The sequence below is a fragment of the Tenrec ecaudatus genome, chromosome 12, assembly GCF_050624435.1.
Source record: "Tenrec ecaudatus isolate mTenEca1 chromosome 12, mTenEca1.hap1, whole genome shotgun sequence".
In the NCBI taxonomy this organism is placed as follows: Eukaryota; Metazoa; Chordata; class Mammalia; order Afrosoricida; family Tenrecidae; genus Tenrec; species Tenrec ecaudatus.
This window is the reverse complement of record NC_134541.1, coordinates 305,764-325,289: the sequence shown is the minus strand read 5'-3', so window position 1 is coordinate 325,289 and position 19,526 is coordinate 305,764. Positions and strand designations below refer to the sequence as shown.

General features: G+C 61.2%; 1 protein-coding gene across 7 annotated transcripts in view; it reads right to left on the bottom strand.

Moving 5' to 3' along the window:
* KCNQ2 (potassium voltage-gated channel subfamily Q member 2) overlaps window positions 1–19,526 on the bottom strand; it is a 43,689-nt gene that overhangs the window by 8,170 nt on the left and 15,993 nt on the right. For 4 of the 7 annotated variants that reach the window (XM_075527703.1, XM_075527708.1, XM_075527709.1 and 1 more), the window contains exons 2-11: window positions 18,820–18,910; window positions 18,212–18,338; window positions 17,755–17,930; window positions 16,943–17,068; window positions 15,615–15,725; window positions 15,279–15,374; window positions 11,546–11,640; window positions 10,338–10,367; window positions 7,564–7,632; window positions 6,195–6,224 (exon numbers count right to left, since the gene is read on the bottom strand). In XM_075527703.1, the coding sequence (XP_075383818.1) occupies window positions 6,195–6,224; window positions 7,564–7,632; window positions 10,338–10,367; window positions 11,546–11,640; window positions 15,279–15,374; window positions 15,615–15,725; window positions 16,943–17,068; window positions 17,755–17,930; window positions 18,212–18,338; window positions 18,820–18,910 (951 nt within the window). Of the gene's footprint in view, window positions 1–1,538; window positions 1,575–2,446; window positions 2,461–6,190; window positions 6,225–7,563; window positions 7,633–10,337; window positions 10,368–11,545; window positions 11,641–15,278; window positions 15,375–15,614; window positions 15,726–16,942; window positions 17,069–17,754; window positions 17,931–18,211; window positions 18,339–18,819; window positions 18,911–19,526 lie in introns of all 7 variants that reach the window. The other 3 variants (XM_075527705.1, XM_075527707.1, XM_075527704.1) reach the window with 2 other exon arrangements.

Genomic DNA, 19,526 nt, shown 5'->3' with positions numbered 1-19,526 from the left:
GGGTGGCTGGACACACAGCTGGGAGGGGACTCGGCTCTGTCGACATCTCCAAGAAGAGGGGCCATGAACTGCCAAGTGTGGCCAGGAAAAGTAGGCCTATGGGGGGCTTGATGTCCCCCACTCTCCCTGCTCCCACTTCAGAAGCCTAGCCACTGGCCTCAGCTGAGGCACCACCCCACCTGGGTCTCGGCTCTGTCCCCTCTCAGGTTTCCAAGTGACCTCCCAGGGTGGGAGCAAAGTGGGTGGATGGGATGCAGCCCTAGCAGGCAAGTCACTGCTGGAATCCCGACTTCCACAAGCAGCAGGGTTGCATCCCGGAAGGAGTGTGGCTGCTCTGGCTGGCTCTCAGGCTCCTAGCTCCCACCGCACCACCAGCTACCCCAAACTGTCTGTACCCAGGCGTCCACACAGGTAGAGCTGTGGGGCTCCTGGCCTCACTAGGGGCTCCCTGCCCACTCAAGACCAGCACTCTGAGGAAGGAAGGAGCTGTCACCTCTGGGAACCCAGGGCAAGCCACTGGGGCAGCAACTCAAGCCTGCAGTCCAGATGGAGCCAGGATGGGAGGGGCCAGTCCGACTGTGGGAGGGGCCAGTCCGACTGTGGGAGGGGGCAGTCCGACTGTGGGAGGGCTGTTTTAGAAGGGTTGGGTGTACAAGACTGGCCTGATCCCTCTGCTCTCCACACAGCCTGACCTGACCCTGGAGAGCCCCATCTGTGGTCTGAAAACCCCCAAATCCCCTACCGAAGTCCAGAGAAGCAGGGCAGGTCTGTCAGGGCCCACGCAGGCCTCGCCCTGAGCTCCCAGGACCCAGTTCTGCCTCTGGGGCTGCCACAGCCCCACAAGCATCAACCTCCAAGACCAGCAGGCAGCGAGCAGAGAGAGTCCAGTGGACATCCTGGGTTGAGGGGAGGCCCTGAGCCACGCCCTCAGTAGAGAAGGTTCTGGAACATGCAGATGCGGGCCCACAAGCATGCTGGGTCTTGATGCCTGGCCCCGTGGCTGTCGGGACTGGCACCCACCAACCACATGCACATGGGGCAGCTCCTGAACATTCTGGGTCCACCAGCAGGAAAGGGGGACTGGAGAGACAGGGGCCACTGAGCAAGCAGGACAGTGGTGTCCACAAGAGGGTAGGAGTGGGCTGGGGTGGCAACAGTGGTTGGAGGGAGACAAGGAGGGGGGTGAGGAGCCCACAGTGCAGGAGTGACCAGTCCTGGGGAGGGGGGAAGGGGGCCTGTGTCAGGAAGGGGGTGGCCTCTGGCTCTGAGTGTGTCAGGCGGGAGCTCTTGGAGAGGGCGCTGGCAATGGAGCGCCCCTCCGGGCACAACAGCGGTGCTGGAGGGACAGGCCCGCTGGCCAGCCCCTCGGAGCCATAGCCGGGCTCCATCCTGCGATCAGGTGGGTCCTTCCCCGGCATCCAAGGGGCGGGGCGGGGGCGGGGCCGCGCAGCCCCTCCCCATCCGGGACCTCCGGGAGCGGAGAGGGCGGGAGGGCAGAGAGCCGTGCAGCAGAGCCATCCGTGCGGGGTGCGCGGTACCTAGAGTGTCCAGGGCAGCATCCGCACAGGGACTCTCTGCTCAGGCCGCCTCTAGTGGAATGAGGAGAGCACAGTTAGTGTGCGGCCCGCGCCGGCCGGCCGGCTGGCGGTGTGGGACCCGAGGCAGCACCCGGCGCCCCGGCCCTGCCCCTGGGGAGCAGCGAGCGAGCGAGCGAGCGAGCGGGCGGGCGGGAGCGCGGACGGCTTCTTGGGGGTCCTGCACCGGCCTGGAAAAGAAAAGAGGCCTCTATTTTTGGAGAGAAGTCCTGCTTTGTCCCTCCAAAAATACCTTTTCCTTCCAAAGGCGGAGTCGGGCCCGCGTCTTTCCGAGATGTATTATTGTTCGCTCCGATCATGCCAGCAAACCCGTAATACATGCGCTGAGACCGCGCCGCGCACGCCGCGCCCTGGGGCCTTGCTTGGCAGCCGCACATTTTAGGAAGACATGTGCCCTTGGGCCACGAAGCAGTGGGTGAGGGGTCCGCACCCAGCTGGTCCCACAAACACACCTGGTCCTGACACGGGCCACAATCTCTGGGAGAAGGGGCCAACAGGGGCCAACGCCGCTGGGCTCTCCTGTGGGCTCATGGGATCTCAGAGGACCCCCTGCAGCGCTTGCAAGAGCCCCGGGCCAGGTGACAGCCTACCTGCAGCGGGAGGCTTTCTAGGGACGGGGCCCAAGCCTGCCCCTCCCCTGCCCGCAGGCCGTGGAGAGCTCTGCTTCAGAGCAGTAGAAGCAAACACACCGCAACTCTGGACGCCTTTCCTTCCCTCTTCCCCCAGCCCCAAGCTGCCCTGTGTGGCTGCTTCTGGCGCCCACAGAACCCTACCGTGGCCTCCCGCAGGGGAAAGAGGTCTCCTTCGGCCCCTGGTTAACCCGACGATGAGACCAGATGTAGAGCACCCACCTACATTTTCCACCCTGGGGTTCAGTGGAAAGCTGCTGCCCCACCTCGAGTCATGCTGCCGTCCCATTCCGATGGGGGTCATATAACTATGTGAATCTCTTACCAGAGAGCCCTTGGAACCCACATGTCCTCCTCAAAATCCAAGTCACCTCAGAATGTCTTCATTTTATTCAAAATGCCTTCCATGACTGAAAACACGTGATTTCAATAAAAAATTCAGCACGGGAAAACGCAACTCTGCCTTGAAAGGCTGAACAGTAAGAAAGGTCCCTGACCTGACCTACCTCACATCACCTGTGCCGCCACCTCATGAATCCCACACAACTGAATTACCCAAGATGCACTTCCTAGGCATCCATGCCAGAATGTTCTAGTGGTGGCCTCAGGCCCACGTGTGGTCCCTGAATGTGGCTGATGGGACAGAAGGCTCCTCTCTGACTTGAGCCCTTTCAGAGAGCTGCCAGGTGGCAGCACCTGTGCAGAGGGCGCCTTGAGCAGCAAGGGGGAGGGGTGCCCTGGCTGCAGCTTCCCCTGAGCGTGACCCCACTGCCCAGGCTCTGAAGACCCTGCTTGGACATGCCGCTCAGGTTAGGAGGTTAGGAGCTGGCTGGACAGGGTCGCCCAGGGAAGGACTGGGTGCCCCTCATGAATGCAGCTCATGACACTGAGGCACAGGGCCTAGATATTGCCCAGGACCGATGGAACAGACACAAGGAGACACAACCGCTGCTGCCCAAGAGGGGGCCCTCCAGGGTGGAGAGGGCGGGGACAGGGGTGGGGGGCAAACAAAGAACCACTTGGGTCGAGATGAGATGAGTTGACAGAGGTCCCCCAGCCCCTGCACAGAGTGACTGACCAGCACAGCCTCAGAGCTCGGTATCTTCTGTCCAGTGCCCACCCGGACCTGGGGCATCTGTGCCAATGGAGGCAGCACCATGTGCCCAAGTGCCCCCACAGTTGGGCCTGGCAGACGAGAGGCCTCCTCGCCACCTTCCCGTCAGACCCTTCAGAACTGGGCTCCTGTCCGGCCTCTGATTCCCAGCAGCCTTCAGAGCTGTGGGTGCCCAGGACAGGGGCCTGTGCCCAGGACGCAGGGTCGGGGTTCTCCACCCTCAGAGATGGCTCCTCCATCTCCCTGAGCCCCAAATCCTCTCAAAGGTGAAGGAGCACCCCCAGTCCCTGAGCACCCTGGTGTGGCACTGAGCCCAGGGATACCACCTGGACACACAGTGAAGACACAGGGGGCGGCAGGGGCAGGGCACGGAATCCCCACAGAAAGCCCTGGGGAGACAGGCATGGAACTTCCCCCCACAGAATTCTAAAGGGACACAGAGCACAGAATACTCTACAGAGAGGAAAGGGGTAGAACTTCCACAGAGAACACAAAAAGGGACCAGGCACCGAACATCCCACAGAGACCTCTGAGGGACAGGCCACACACTTCACAGAAACCCTGAGGGAGAGGGTATAGAACAGAGGACAGACACTCCACAGAGAGACCCTGGGGGGGGGGGGGAACAGAAGACAGAACACTCCACAGAGAGACCCTGGGGGAGGACAGAGGACAGAACACTCCACAGAGAGACCCTGGGTGGGGACAGGGGAAAGAACACTCCACAGAGAGACCCTGGGGGAGGACAGAGGACAGAACACTCCAGAGAGACCCTGGGGGGGGGGGCAGAGGACAGAACACTCCAGAGAGACCCTGGGGGGGGGGACAGAGGACAGAACACTCCATAGAGAGACCCTGGGTGGGGACAGGGGAAAGAACACTCCACAGAGAGACCCTGGGGGAGGACAGAGGACAGAACACTCCAGAGAGACCCTGGGGGAGGACAGAGGACAGAACACTCCAGAGAGACCCTGGGGGGGGGGGCAGAGGACAGAACACTCCAGAGAGACCCTGGGGGGTGGGGACAGAGGACAGAACACTCCATAGAGAGACCCTGGGTGGGGACAGGGGAAAGAACACTCCACAGAGAGACCCTGGGGGGTGGGACAGAACACTCCACAGAGAGATCCTGGGGGGACAGAGGACAGAACACTCCACAGAGAGACCCTGGGGGGGGGCGGACAGAGGACAGAACACTCCACAGAGAGACCCTGGGGGAGGACAGAGGACAGAACACTCCAGAGAGACTCTGGGGGGGGGGGGGGGAACAGGACAGGGCACAGATCACACCGCTGAAAACATTATGGGCAGGGTTCGGAACATTTGGAAGAGAACCCGGCAGGAGATGGCATGGAACATTCCAGAGACCCCTAAAGGGGTACCGGGCACAGAAATCACAGAGCAGCCTGAGGAGGCCAGGCATGGAACATTCCAGAGAGCCCTGGAAGGCACACCTGTGTCCTCACCTGGAGCCCTGCTTTCTGGCTGCAGCCTCATCCCCACAGAGCAGCATGACAGGGCGGGGGCAGGGCAGGGCAGAGAGTAAGAGGCTTGGGAATAGGAGACAAGAGCTTCCTGATGGGGGAGGGGAACGGGGGTGGGAGGGGGGGAAGGGGGGAGGGAGAGACAGCAAAGAAGCTGTTGGGAAAGGGTTAAAGCCACAGGGGCAGGGGAGGGGGGAGGCAGAGTAGGTGGAGTAGCCAGAGGCTCTGGAGCCACCTTCCCTGCCCTTTGAGGTGGCCTCCCTCCATGAGGGGTCCTGCAGGCCCCCCACGAAGCCTGCCTCTGCACCCTGCTCTCTAGCAGACTTCCCAGATGAACGTCAGGCTGGTGGCAGTGAAACTGATGACCTATCTCCTGGGTGCATGCCCACCAACTGGGCGCGCACACACACCCCCATCTCACTCCCGGCCCCACAGTTCTCTCCCTAGGCCCCAAGCCAAAGTGGCTGGCCACCACCACAGCACCACTGCGAGCTCCCAGAAGCCTCTCGACTTCCAACCCAGGCTCAGAGTCCAGCCAAACTGGTCAAGTCAAGGCCCTGCCTCCTCTTTGGGTCTGGGGGTCAGGGGAGGGGGAAGTGTCATTCCGTATCTCCCCAAGTCACCTTAGGGAGAGGGAGGACAGGTGGGCACCATCCACTACCCAGACACATGGACGCTGGGCCACTCAGAGTCCCTCAAGGTCACATACAGGGGGATCTGTGTCCGAGCTGGACTTCAACACCAAGACAGGACACAGTCTCCGGGTGGACTGGCCCACATGCTGCCTCCTCAGCCCCTCCTGTCTCTACACCTGACACGCGGTCACCTCCCGACCACTCATGTGGACCAACTGGGGGCCCAGAGAAGCAGGCATCACCCAACAGCTTCTGTCCACCCTGGCAAGGCAGACGCCCAGGAGGATGGGACCTGTCCACTAATGGGAGCAGGGTGGGTAATGCCAGAGTGGCTGAGCAGATGCAGCCCCTGGTCCCTGACAGTCCAGAGACCTTCCACCACCCACCTGCTCTGTCTACAAGCACTGGGCCCCTGCCCACCTGGCCAGGAGGACAGGCGTCCGCTCCCAGCCTCCACCTCCACAGGCTGAGAGCTTGGACGGCATGCCTGCAGCAGAGAGGTCCAGAACTGGCCTTGTGGTTGAGAGGGGGAGCCCTTGAGAAGCCCCTTGACTGCCCAATCTCGGGCAGCAGCACACAAGGGAGAGGTGGTCAGGGACCCACGTCACCGCCGGCCACGCTTGGACACAGACAGGCTCACGCTTACACCTGCCCGCACCTGTGCCCTCTTTGGATCACGCACAGGCATGGACCCAGCTGTGAGCAAGCCCCGGAGAGCAGCAGGAGGGGGTACCGACCTGGGCGACAGCTCCGGCTGAGGCTCCTTCCTTTAAAAGAAGCATAGAGTTAGTGGGCAGCCACTGGGTCATGCTGCCAATGACCAAGGAAAGGGGCCTCCCTCACCCCTGAAGTCACCAAGAACCCACTAAGTACAGCAGCCCCCTTACACCTAACCACATCCCCACCGGAGGGGCTCCCACAAAGACAGGCTGGCACAGAAACAGACACCCCACTCCCAGAGCCCCTGCCCTTCAGGGGACATCATGGAGGTCAGAGGAGCCAGAGCCTGAGGGACGTGGCAAGGGGAAGCCACTCAGTGATATGACCCTGAGTTCGGGAGGCACCCCTGCCTGCAGTGGACACTGCCTTTCCTCAGAATAATACCATTTCCACACGGGAACAAGTCAATTCCATAATCACTTTCTGGACACACAGGGGAAGGGTTTCCCCATCGTAACTGAATGGAACTACGTGGTGATGCCATTGTCCATGGAGGCTGGAACCAGCTGGCAGCTTCACCACAGGCAAGCATGGGTGTGGGTGCCCCCATCTCCCTGAGCCGACTCCCCCAGCCTCACTTTCCTGCACGCTGCCTGTACATAGCACTGAGCGGAAATGAGGGCTCATCCGCACAGACCCCCCAGGACATGTCCCCGCGGCCCTGCCACCCCAGGTGGACTGTCCGTGACCCCATACACCAAGCCATCATGACAGGGATGGCCCCACACAGGCACAGCCAAGGCGCCACAGGGACCTGAAGCCTCCTTGGGGCTTTTCCCCGAGACAGAGCCCCTGCGCACCAGACTCCCCTCAGGATTGAAGTCCACAGCAGAGGCCTGCCCAGTGATGTATGGGGAGCACAGCTCCCAGGACCACGCCCTCTCCCCAACCCCCAGCCTCAGCCCATCTCTGGGGGTAGGGGCGGGGGTGTGCCAGGGCACAGCATAGACAAAGGGGTGGAGAGGCGGGACCCAGGGGCCTTGGAGAGCTCTGAGTCAGAACCTCACCTTCCTCTGCCCCACCCCAGAGCCCCAGTGTCCCTCCACAGTATCCTGGCCGCAAGAGGCAGCGTTGGCCCAAAAGCAGGATTGGGGGGGGGGTCACGTGAGGCTAGGGGAGGGGCCTCTTAGGGGGGCTCCCCCCACACCTCTTGCCCCACACCCTCAGCTCCAGCCGGCCCTCCGCCCTCCCCGCTGGGACCCCGCCTCCGCCCCCTCCTCTAGAGAAGGGAGAAAGCTCCTCCTCCTCCATCCTGTCCCCTTGGGGATCCGCCCCCTAGCCCCTCAGCACTGCCCCGCGCGCCCGCCCTCAGCTGGCCCCGCCCAGGCCGGCCCCGCTGCGCTTGCCACGAGCGGGCCTGTACCTGGCTGAGCCCACGTGGCTGACCTGAAGGTGAGGCCCGATTTGCTCTTGAGGTTCCGCAGCAGCTCCAGCTGGTTCAGAGGCGGGATGAGCCTGGAGGAGAAGAGGGGAAGCCTCAGAGTCAGGGGGCGCCCTCCTGCCTCTTACCTTACCTTGTCACCCCTGTGGAGTGGTTGCTAGTGGGATCGGAGGGACCACCCGAGTTCAGGGCCTCCCCCCTCGTGAAAGCCCCCACCCCGTGGCGGACAGGAAGCTCAGAGGAAAGGCGAGGGGAGGGGCACTCAGCCCTGGCATGGGAGCTGGGCTCCTGCGCTCAGCTCCTCTTCCCTGACACCCTAGGACAGCCCCAACCTGTTTGGGGTCCTGGCCCCTCTCCACAGAGGCTCTCTGCCAGTCACAGGAAGGGTCTGCTGGGCAGAAGGGCGTGCCCCAGGGGCGGGTGGGCCTCTCCTGTCAGGCCCAGGTCCCACAGAGACTCCTGTGAGCTGACTAGCCTGCAGACAGCTCCTCCCGCCCCACCTTCAGCACTGGAGGGGCTGCAGGCAGCCTTGAGCCCCAGTGCCTGCTGACATGCACACCTGGTACCTCAGCCCCGCCTGAGAGCCACTCTCAGGGGTCCTCTGGGCCCTGGCTCTTCAGACTCACCCCACACCTGTCCCCACTTTGCCTCTCGACCCTGGCACTCAGCAGTCCACACTCCCAAAGCTTTACCCCTCTCCCACAGACCTGCTCCCCAGAATCCCTGTGTCACAGCCGCCTGACTCGCCCCTCCCCCCTCCAGGCCCTGACCCTCCAGCCTCACCCTGAGGCCTCAGGTTCTGTTTGTCACCCCGTGCTCACACTCATGGCTCCCACGTCCTTCAGCATGGCCCCACCAGGCACTTGAGACCTCAGCTCTCAGGCTTTGCTTCATGCCTGCCCTCTCCCCTTCTCCTCAGCACCCCTGACCAGCCTGCAGTGTCCCACCTCCACCTGCTAAGCCCCCCACACCCAAGTTGTCCCCTCCAAGGCCTGCCCAGGGTCCCTGGGTACTAGAGACGGTGTGCAAGCCCGCACTGTGCTCCCAGCAGGCGGTGCTCCCAGCAGGCTGCACAGCCTCTTTGCTGCGACAGATGCCACAGCAGGGGCAGGCTGGGGGCCAGTGCGCCCTACATACACACTTTCCCTCCCAGGTTAGCACGCTGAGCAGAAGCCCAGGGCCAGTAGGTTAGTCAGCTGGGCCAAGGCAGACCACCCAGGGTGCGGTCCAGGGCCCTCCCCCTGGGGTCATTGAGGTATTGAGTGGGGCCAGGGTTAAGGTTCCAGGGTGGAAACACAGGGTGAAAGCCAGACGGACATGCCAGGGGCCCTGGGCAACAGCACTGAGGACAGAGGGGCGGCCTGGCCGTGCACATACCACATACATGTGCATGCATCCCTGTCCCACCCAGGAACACCCGGTGGAGGATGAGGGGCAACATGCCAGCGGGGAGCGAAGCAGAAGGGAGGTGGTCAGAGGGCTGAGGATGAGGGTTCCCGGGAAGGTTAGCACTAGCTTGGGGGCAGTGCAGAGGGACAGCGGACAGCTGGCCTCGGGAAGACAGTTCCTTCCCTAGGCCCCACAGGCAGCCTCCCCCGTGGTGGGACCTCTCACTGCTGGGGTGGCTCTCTGCAGAGAAGAAGGATGAAGGTCATCACCCCAGTCGATGAAGAGCCTGCCACGACCTGAAGGAGGGCCTCCAATCTCTCCCCCAGCACCCCGGGGACCCAGGGGTCCACGGGAGCAGGTGTTGGTGCCCACTAGCACCTGTGTCCTAGGGAAGGTCTCTGAGCACTGCAGCCAGCAGTCCAGGACGGAGTGCAGGCAGACTCGCAGGGAAGGCTCAAATGGGCACAAAAGGGGGTCTACACCGGAGGTCACTGGGGGAGAGAGGTCCCAAAGGAGTCGAAGAAGGGACTCCACCACTGTGGCTGAGGTGAAGCTTCCTGTAGCCCCTGCCTCCACTTTCAGGGGAGAGCTACCTGGCGCAGGCACACTCACCAGAGCAGCAGGAAGGAGTCAAGGGGCCACCCTGCCCCTCTCTGCCCTGAGAGGCTAGGTGGCCCACGGCAGGAGAACCCCCACATGGACTGGGGGAACCCACAGAGCGAGAAGCCCAACAAGGTCCCTGAGGTGCGCCCTATATAAGTTGGGGGACCCCATTGAGGGAGAGCCCTGGAGGGCCGTGGGGTGTACCCGACACGGGCTGGGGGACCCCACAGAGCGAGAACTCTAATAGAGGCCCTGAAGTACACCCCACATGGGCCAGGGGACCCCACCAAGAGAGAACTGAAACCAGTACCCAGAGGTGCACCCCACACACCTCCATGGCCCCAGCTGTCCTGCCCAAAAAGGGAAAGTTGATCCTGGTTTAAGAAGTGCCATTGCCCCCAGACTTGGGCCCTTAGGTAGACTGCAGACATCTCACCTGGTCGCTTCAGCTTCCCACTAAGTGGGACCCGGGGACTGGGACAGGGGGAGGGGACTGCAGAGCCAGACTAGACAGGGGGGAGTGAAAGCAGGGAGGAGCAGGAGCCAGAAGCAAGCCGTACTGGGGAGGGATGAAGATTCAGGGAAGGAGGGTCCCAGGAGAGGCAGGGAGGCACCATGAGGTCCGGGGCGGGGTGTCGGGTGAGTAGCCTCTGGCCTGACCGCCCAGCACAGGTGGCTGTGAAGAGACCACTGACCAGGCCAGGCCAGCATCCCCAGGCTCCCAACAGCCCCAGACAGAACGAGGGGCCACACCACAGGGCCGTTCACAGATGACATGCATTCCTACCTGGAGGCCCCGTAGGTTTGGGTTTGAGAGCTTTTCACGTGTTCACACACACACACAGAGGGAAAGAAGGGGAGTTTCGAAAAGAATGGGGTCAGAGAAAGGAAACGGAAACAGGAGTGGAGGAGAAGGGGGAACAACAGAACGGAGAGAATTAGCTGGGTGGCCTGTCCAGGGCTGTGGCCGGAGCCCAGCACCCTCCCGCCTCACACAGCCTGTCCAAGGGCTCCAGGGCCCAGGGTGGCTGGTGGGGGAATGCTAAGAGGGGGAGGGAGCCACCAGGACAGCTGATGCCCAGCACCCTCTTCATGGGGGACTCACCCCTACAGGGGCATGCACACAGTGAAGTGAAAGGGGGTGTGGTCTCAAGACCCTGTCCCCAGCCCGAGAAAGCCCCAGCAGAGCACTGCGCCACCCCCACCCCACTCCCACTGCCCATGTACGAAAGCTGCAGGTATTACAGAAACCTCTGAAATAAAGGGAGCCCTAGTGCCCACCCCAGAGGTGCCTGGGTCCAGCACAAGGCCAGAGAAGGCCCAAATCCTAAGCAACAGTGTGCTGAGGTCAGCTGACCACGTGTCCTTGTGAACCAGGAGCCTGTGCAGAAGCTTGGCCCCCAAAGGCCAGCTTAGACCTTCTTTACCTGGGGTCTCTCTGCTGCATCCTACTGGGGGCCTGGTCTTTCAAGAGAGTACAGCCTCCTGCTCCCAGCACCCCCAGTATGTCTCGGACAGGGCTCAATCTCCTCAACAACCCCTCCCCGCAACCAGGGATCCTTGTCCGCTGGGGCTTGGGGGTCAATCCCTGACATTGTTTAAGCTCCAAGACCTGCCGGGAATGACCCTGGCCAGAGTCCCGAGCAGAGGAACCCCGGGGCTCTCAGAAGGGGACGGGGTGGTCTTGTCACGCTGCTACAGTTATACAGGACACAGCAGACAGCATAGGACACCAGCTAGGGTGGCAGTCTGGCAGCGGGGACACCACCACAGCACAGAAAACGAAAAACAGAGGCAGTACTCAGAATCCACCATCAAGACCTTTACAGAAAGTGCACGCATTGTAAAGGAGGAAAAAAAAGAAGAAAATTGAAACAGTGAACAAAAAACAGCCTCAGAACAAATGGACACTCAACACACCAGTGCTCCATTCGCCACAGGGAGGGGCTGAGGCTTGAGCCACTGGGCACAGGGGCCTGGAGCACGGGGCAGTACCTGTACATAGGCACAGTCATCGTGCGCTCATAGTACTGCCAGGTGGAGTGCAGGTCTGTCCGGGAGAGGTTGGTGGCGTAGAATCTCCAGGCAGACTGCAGAGGGGACACAGAAGGGTGAACAAGTTCCCCTCCCTCACAGACCAGGAGCAGAGTGTCCTGAACCAAGAGCTGCCAGACACATGCACTATATCAGGCCACCTTTGAGACCACCCACCAGCCATGGCCAGCAGAGGACCTGAAGGAGGGGCAAGAGCCTGCAGTCAGCTTATCCCATGGCGAGTGGCCTGCTGATGGTCACAGTGATATCCCTTTCCTCCTGTCTACTCCTGTGGAGCTTCACACTGACTGATTTTCTTCTGCCGAGCCATCCTGGCATCCATGCAGCACGCCTCCACGTCACAGGTTGGCTGATCTTGAATCTTGCTGCATACGGCGTGTTGGTCTCTGGGTTTCTCATGGTGTTTTTATCTGGCTTTAGTGTCAGAGTGAGCTGGGCCTCAGAGAGTGCTTCAAAGGTGTTCTTTCCTTCTCTGTGTTTTGGAAGAGTTTGAGAAGGATTGGCATGAATTCTTTACATGTTCGGTAGAGCTGTCAGGGAAGCCACCTTGTGCTGGGCTTTCCCTTGGAGGAGGTATTGTTATTATCGACTCAAACACTTTATATATAGGTCTACTTAGCTTTCCCATTGCTTCTTGGGTCAGTCTCGGTCATTTGTATCTTTGTAGGAATTTGTTTTATTTCGATGTTGTTACTCATGGCATTCTCTTAAAATACTTTTTGTTCCCATAATGCCCCCACTAGTGGTTGTGAGTTGGAATGCTAATCACAAGGTCAGCAGTTCAAGTCCACCAGCTGCTCCACAAAAGAAAGAGGAGGCTTTCTAGTCCCACAAAGAGTTACAGCCTCAGAAGCCCTGTCCTGTAGGGTCGCTATGGGTCAGAATCAGCTCCAGGGCAGTGAGCTTAGTTTTAGTTTATTCTCAAAGGAGCCCTGGTGCCACAGTGGGTGGACCTTGGAACCACAGGTCAGCAGTTTGAGTCCACTAGCAGCCCCAAGAAAGAAAGATGAAGCTGTTTGCTCCCATAAAGATATACAGCCTCGGAAAACCAAGGGGACAGTCCTACTGTGTCCACATGGATGCATAAAAGGGGCTTGTGAGTCTGAAGCAGCTTGGCCAGAGCTGTGTCAGATGCGTTGGTCTTTGCACAGAGAACCACTCCGGAGGTTGTCAACCTGCTCTTCTGTCCTCTGCTCCAGGCCTGGCTTCCTCCCTCCTGCCAGATTTAGCTCTGGCTGCCTTCTCTTTCCAGCTTCTCCAGGTGCATAGTTCAGTAGCTCATTTGCAGCCCCCCTTCTTTCACACAGGCGCCCACAGGGAGCTGTTTCTTCGAGAATCCTGCCGCATCGTGCTTTTAACTCGTGTCGCCGTGTTTTTCTTATTCCGTTTGTAATTTTGTATTTGGCCTGTGAGCTGTTTAGGGGAGGCTGTTCTCCGTCTGAGTGTCTGTGAATCGTCCAGGCCTCCATCTGTGCTGCCTTCCGGGTTCATCCCACTGGGCCGGAGGAATGCAGTGTGGCGCCGTCTTTGAAAGTGGCCCACACGTGGAGCGCCTGGAAGAGCCAGCCAGGGCGCTGACACCAGCAAGTACTCTGCTGCCAGGTGGCATGTTCTTGGCATGCCTGTCAGGTCTGGTTAGTTTAGTTGGACGTGAGTCTTCCTCGTCTGTGTGTCTCATGTGGATGGAGGGGTGTGGCATCTCCCTCAAACACTGCTAAACTCTTTCTCCCTCGGTTCTGCCAGCTGTGGAGCTCTCTTGTTCCACAGTATAAGTTTGGGATTATGATGTCTTCCCAAGAGCGTCCCTTTTGTCATCAGGCGACGTCCTGCTGCTTGTCTTGCCAGTCGCTTTGTGTGGAGCTCCTGCGGAGGCAGGTGCAAGCACTGGATCCTGGGGAAGAAAAGCACCCCCACCAAGGGAGGGGACGTGGGCAGCCAGGCCCCACCCCAACGGATACCTGAGGACTGTCCAGTTCCTTCCCGTCACACCTGCAGGCTCCTCCTTCCCATTCCCATAGGCAGTCTGTCTGTGTCTGTCTCGTGGCTCATTTGGAGACACCCCACCAGGCTTCTATTAGGGCGCTGTCCCTGGTTCCTGGAGCACAGCTGAGTCCAGGAAAGCCAGCATCTGGGCTCCGCTTAGAGACAGTTAGCAGTGAGGTGCCCCCACAGAGACCACACCAACATCTGCGCCCAGCCTCGTGGGGGCCCTTGGCACGCCTGAGCAGGCCTCCTCTGGCTGGTGGTTCCAGGGCTTCAGGTGGGAGGTCCCCCTACCAGGGCCAACGGTGACACAGGACTTACCTTGGAGCCTGGGACTCCTGGTCTCTTCACCCCTCCAGCCCCACCCAGTGGCAAGTCTGGGTTCCTGGCCAGCATGGCTCCTGACCCAGGCTTGCCAGGGGAAGTGACCGTCAAAGGCCAGGAGGACCCTTGGACCCAGCACTACAGAGGCCTTGCCCAAGGAGGCTGAGAATCCTCTCTGAGCCCCAGGTGGCTGAGGTCAGGGCTGTCTCTGGGAACAGGACCAGCGCTGGCAGAGGAGCGGGCAGGGCTGGAGGCTGTGCACCCGGCTGGCTGCCTTTGTCCTTCTGATTGCTGCACAAGTCAACCGTTGGGACCATGGGTCCGAGCCCCTCCTTTGTGTTAGTGTGATGTTAGGACTCATGCACCCGTCCCGACACACCTCTGCCTCCGCAAAGGAGACGTCCAGAGCGTTGGTGCCCCCAGCTGGACAGATCAGGAGCTAGGGACATGATGGTGCTGGCCTGTGTGGCTCAGGGGAGCTTGTGGGGTGGACAGCCCCAGTCCCATGGTGCAGGTGATCTTGGGGGTACAGCACCCATAGCTCAGGTGATCTGGGAGTTCAGCACCCATGGCTCAGGTGATCTGGGGGTACAGCACCCATGGCTCAGGCGCAGGTCAAATGGCACACCTCCATGCAGTGCAATGGGTCACTTTCCGAAGGCTTTTCCCAGTCAGCATTGTCTTGACTCTCAACAGATAACTGGGTTCGAGTGGGCAAACAAGGTGCCAACAAAAGGACTGGAGGGCTACTCCTAATGCAAATGCAGATAAGGCAAATGGAACCCTAGTGAAGGGATTGGTCCGTCTTGCCAGCACACTAGGTTGAAAGGGAGGGAGCAATCTTCAAGGCAGGAAGAAGTGTTGGGAGCAGAAGATGGCCTCCGGGCTGAGGTCCCTGAGCTGAGAACCTCTTAGACCCAGGAGCCAGAGAGAGAAACGCCACAGAAGAACCCGATCGGCTGAAACTGTGCAGTGGGCAAGGCAATGCGAGCAGGTGGGGTGTCCCATGGAGCAGGAGGCCACTGGGTGTGGTACACCTCTGGGCGCTCACTGAGGAGCCAGCCTGACTGACCAGAGCTGAGCAACTTTGGGCGATGGCCAACTGCTGGAAGAACAGCTGGGGCACTTGCTGCTGGGAGGGTGGCTGGGGACACTCCCTGGGATGGTTGAGAGATGGGCTGTGTGGCTCCATTCCCCAACAGTGATGGCCCCTAAACACCCCTATGGGGTCTACTTCTCTTTTCTTGGAGGTGTCCATGCTCTGTCACCCTCATTACCCTGCCCTGCCCTGCCCTTGGGGGGATAGTGGGGTTACAGACCTGGGACCCCCACTTGAAACGGCACCTACAGACCTCTCTGGACTGACCTGAATCAGGCCGGCCGCGGGGTTCCGCCGCTTCTCAAAGTGCTTCTGCCGGTGCTGCTCCTGGACCTTCAGGGCAAAGCCAGAGCCCAAGATGCCCTGCAAGTCATCAAGGTCAGCCAGTGTCCTGGGGCCACACCCCCAAACTCATCAGGATGACATGTTGGAGACCCTCTAGTCCCCAACTCCCAGGGCATCTCTGTCCCCTGGGCTGTGTCTCCTGTCTCTATAGGACTGATGGCCAGCATGGCTTTTGCTCTGCTCAGAGACAGAAAGACCCCCCTGGGGACCACCCAGACCACCCAACCTGCAGCCCCGCCTAAGCGTGTGGGGGCTCACCGCAGGGAGAGCGAAGAAGGAGACACCGATGAGGGTGAACGTGGCTGCCAGAAGCCTCCCATTCCAGGTCTGGGGGTACTTGTCCCCGTAGCCGATGGTTGTCAGGGTGATCTGAGGACAGCAGACTCCGGTCAGTGGGTTACCCCACAGCACCACTCAAAGTGGCACACAGGAGCACCTGCTGGGCACCCCACCCTCTAACCCTGAGGGCCAAGCAGGTGAGGGCAGGGTCACCTGGAGCAGGATGGACAGGAGGCCACCCCCAGCCCTGGAGGCCATAGTCACCCCTGCAATTGTCCCAGAGCCCCTCCCCCATCCCAGCCTGGGGTGATTCAGAACTTCTGCCCATGTAATCGAGACAGGTGCAGGTCCTGCAGCCCCTACAGACTGGTGGAGCGATGGAGATCCCACCTCTCAGGGCTCAGGCTGTGGAGGCACCGATCCATGAGCAGTTAAACCCAGACTGTACGGGGTGGGGGGGGTGGAGTGAAAGTGCCCGGTTAGGGGTGTGGTAAGCAGAGGGACAGATGGCCTAGAGAGGTAGCCTGGAAACCCAGGTCAGAGGGGCGGGGGGAACCAGGGAGCATGGCTCACAGAGCCACACCAGGTGGCCAGACATGACAAGAGACCAGCAGGAAGTGGCCACAGTGAAATGGTGACAGTCTGCCCTGTGAGAGTGCCGGAATGTTCTGAGGATATAGGGGGACGCTCTGAAGAGCCAGTGGTCTTGGCTTAGCTTCTTCTCCAGCAGTGGAATTACGGATAGGAGAGGGCCTCCTGGAGACAGGGGTGGGGGTTAAATGGTACTGGCTCCACGGGAGGGATAGGGGCCTGCTTTCCTGTACAGGCCAAATGCATCTCAAATACCTAGGCAGGCATTTAAAAACAAACAAACAAAGGCGTCAGTGTTCGCATCACACTTTCTGCAGACCCCAGAGCTCAGAGCTGGGCTGCTGAATCCAGAACCTGGAGAGGGCTCCACCCATGGGGGACAGCCCCGCCCCAGGAGAGCTCCGCCCACAAGGACAGCCCCTCCCCAGGAGAGGGGTCCGCCCACGGGGGACAGCTCTGCCCACTGGGGATAGCCCACAAGAAGAGCTGGTAGTGGGGGGGTTAGGGAGGGATTCGCCCACAGGGACTCAGGAGAGGGCAGGCCACTCAGCTAGATCCCTCCACATCTGCACCTCCACATCCTCACTGGTCACTCTGTCCCAAGGAGCATCCCTGCCAGCAGGGAAGTGCTTCTGCTTCCGGGTACAAGGTGGAGGTAGGAGCCCGCGTGTTAGTGTTGGGGGTGAAATGTTCCAGGTGACATGGCGAGGACTCACCAGGCCCCACCAGAGTGCGTCCGCGTAGGTGTCAAAGTGGTCATTCTCGCCCTTCTCGGCCAGGTACACCAGGAAAGAGGCCAGGATGAGGCAGAGGAAGCCAATGTACCAGGCAGTAACCAGCTCCTGTGGGCCAGATGGACCGAGTCACTGAGCTGGAGGCCTGAGGCTCCCAGGTCAGCAGAGACCCTTCACCAGCCTCAGGAAGGGGGTCAGGCTCAGGGGTGGGCCTCAGGGGGTGCCAAGAGTTGCCCCTGGCCTGTGCGCAGGAGTCACGGGGCTCAGAGCTAGAACTGCTGCTGGTTTGGCGATCCCACTAGCCCCTTAGCTCCAAGCTTAGCGATAATGTAGAGCCCAGGCCGGGACTGTGGCAGGCTGCAGACAGTGACTGGTGGCCCACCAGCTGTTAGGTCACAGACTCCCCCCAAGGCTGGAACCTGGGTGAGCTGGGAGGAGGAATCCATCTGCCCACCCACCAACCCTCCCCACCACCACATCCACCTCGAGGGGGCCTCGAGCCCAGGGGCTGGGGAAGGGGTGGGAGGAAAGGAGAAAGCTGTTTAAGCAAGTCAGGCCACCCAGGAGCAGGCCATCTCAAGGGGCCTGGGCAGGAGGGGGGCTTCCTTCTGGTGACAGTGGTGTGTGCAGCAGCAGCGAGGCTGGTCCACTGAACAAAAGGGCAAAGACCCAGTCGCATCCTTCAGTCATGCCCCAGGAGCCTGAGTACCAAACTGGGGCAAGTGGCCCCAGTCTGGGACAGGTGAGAGGAGGCGCCTGGACTCCCGCCTGCTGGGGGGTCTCCGCACTCTCACCTTGCTGTGGGCGTAGACCACCGAGCCCAGCAGCTTCCAGGTGCCGCCCCTGCGGTCCATGCGGATCATCCGCAGGATCTGCAGGAAGCGCAGGCTGCGCAGCGCTGACGTGGCGAAGACGTTGCCCTGGGAGCCAGCAGCTAGCACCGCGATGGAGGCGATCAAAACCATGATGTCTGTGGAACACGGAGGGGCTCGTGGGTGGGGGCCGGGGTCCTGGGGGAGGGGCGGTGTGGGGTACCGGCTAGACGCGCCTGACAGAAATGTGCGCGGGCCATCGGGTCGCTGACAAGACTGCTGCTCCTGCTGCCTTGTCCATCCTTCCCCCACCCGCAGTGGTCCCGCCCTGCCCCAGCTCCCCGTGCCTCGTGTTAGGTGCCCGTGCCCCCTCTCCCACCCAGGAGTGGCCCCACCCCAGCTCTCCCCGCCCGCTCCCGCATCCCAAGCCCAGGCTTGCCTATCACGCAGAAGGGCTTCCTAGCGAACTTGAGGCGCCCACGCCAGCCGCGGTAGCGGCAGCAGCAGCCAGCCGCCCAGATGCGCACCAAGTACTCCACGCCGAACACGACGATGGTGACAATTTCCTGCAGGGGGATCACTCTGATCACGGACCTGGTGGGACTGGGCTGGGCTGGGTGCCTCGGGTGACCCCAGCTGATCCAGCCGCCCCTCCCCCAGAACCGCCCCCAAGGGGCGTGCCCAGGAATGTAAGGGGAGGAGCAGCTGGGTCCACCTTGGGAGCCTGGGGGGCTCCAGTGAGTCAGCGGAAAGCAGGGTGGAGTATAACCTGGGGCTGTGAGTGGGAGGGGTCGGGCAGGTATGGGCTGAAGGACCCTGAGACGTCACCCAGGTCAAGGATGGGGGTACGTGCTGTGGCAGGGATGCAAGGGGTCCTGCCCCGGAGCACAGCCGCGGCCGAGGAAGGGGCAGGGCAGAGGAGGCCGCCGAATGAGCAGCCAGGAGCAGTGAAGGCAGTTTGTATGCCTGTGCGTGTGCGTGCATGTCTGTTCGTGCCTGCACGTGTGACTGCGCGCGTGTGCATGTGTATGCGCGCGCGCAGCTCACCAGGATGTAGAGGGCGCCCTCGGAGCTCTTCTCGTACTCCTTGATGGTGGAGAACACGGAGAGGACCAGGCAGGAGAAGACCAGCAGGAACCTGGGGGAGGGGTGGGGTCAGCCGGCAGGGGGCGGGGCCCAGCCTCCCGGAGCCGTCCCCTCCCCGCCCCTGCGCCGCGAAGAGCAGAGCTCTGCGGTAGCTGGTGGGAACAGAAACTGCCGGTCTCTCCTGGCACCACCCTGCCTCCTGTCCAGACACGGGTTCGCGAAGCCCCCGGAGAGAGACAGACCGCCCCTCAGGTCTCTGCTGGTCTCACTCTAGGCAGCTCCGAGTCCAGCCACCCGGGGATGCCTGTGCCCTGAGGGCACGTACCCTCCATCTGTGATCCCTCTCCATTGCCTGGGTCCAGCCCAGGTCCCTTCCCTGTCCCTGTCTGGTGCCCCAGCCTTGCTTCTAACCAGGAAACCCCCGCGCTGGGGTCAAGCCCCCACAGGACAATGGGGTGTGGTGGCACTAGGGCCGGGGGCAACCTGCTCGCCCCTGTGCCCTTTGCACCACCTGGGACTCAGATGTGAAGGTTCTCTAGACCCACAGCACCACCTCACCCCACTCCTGCACGTGACCAGAGCGTAGACCCACGGGGTTTCTGCTCCGTCAGCATCAAGGCCCCCAAGTAGCATGGTGGTGTGTCCCTAACTCTCCCGCGACCTCTCTG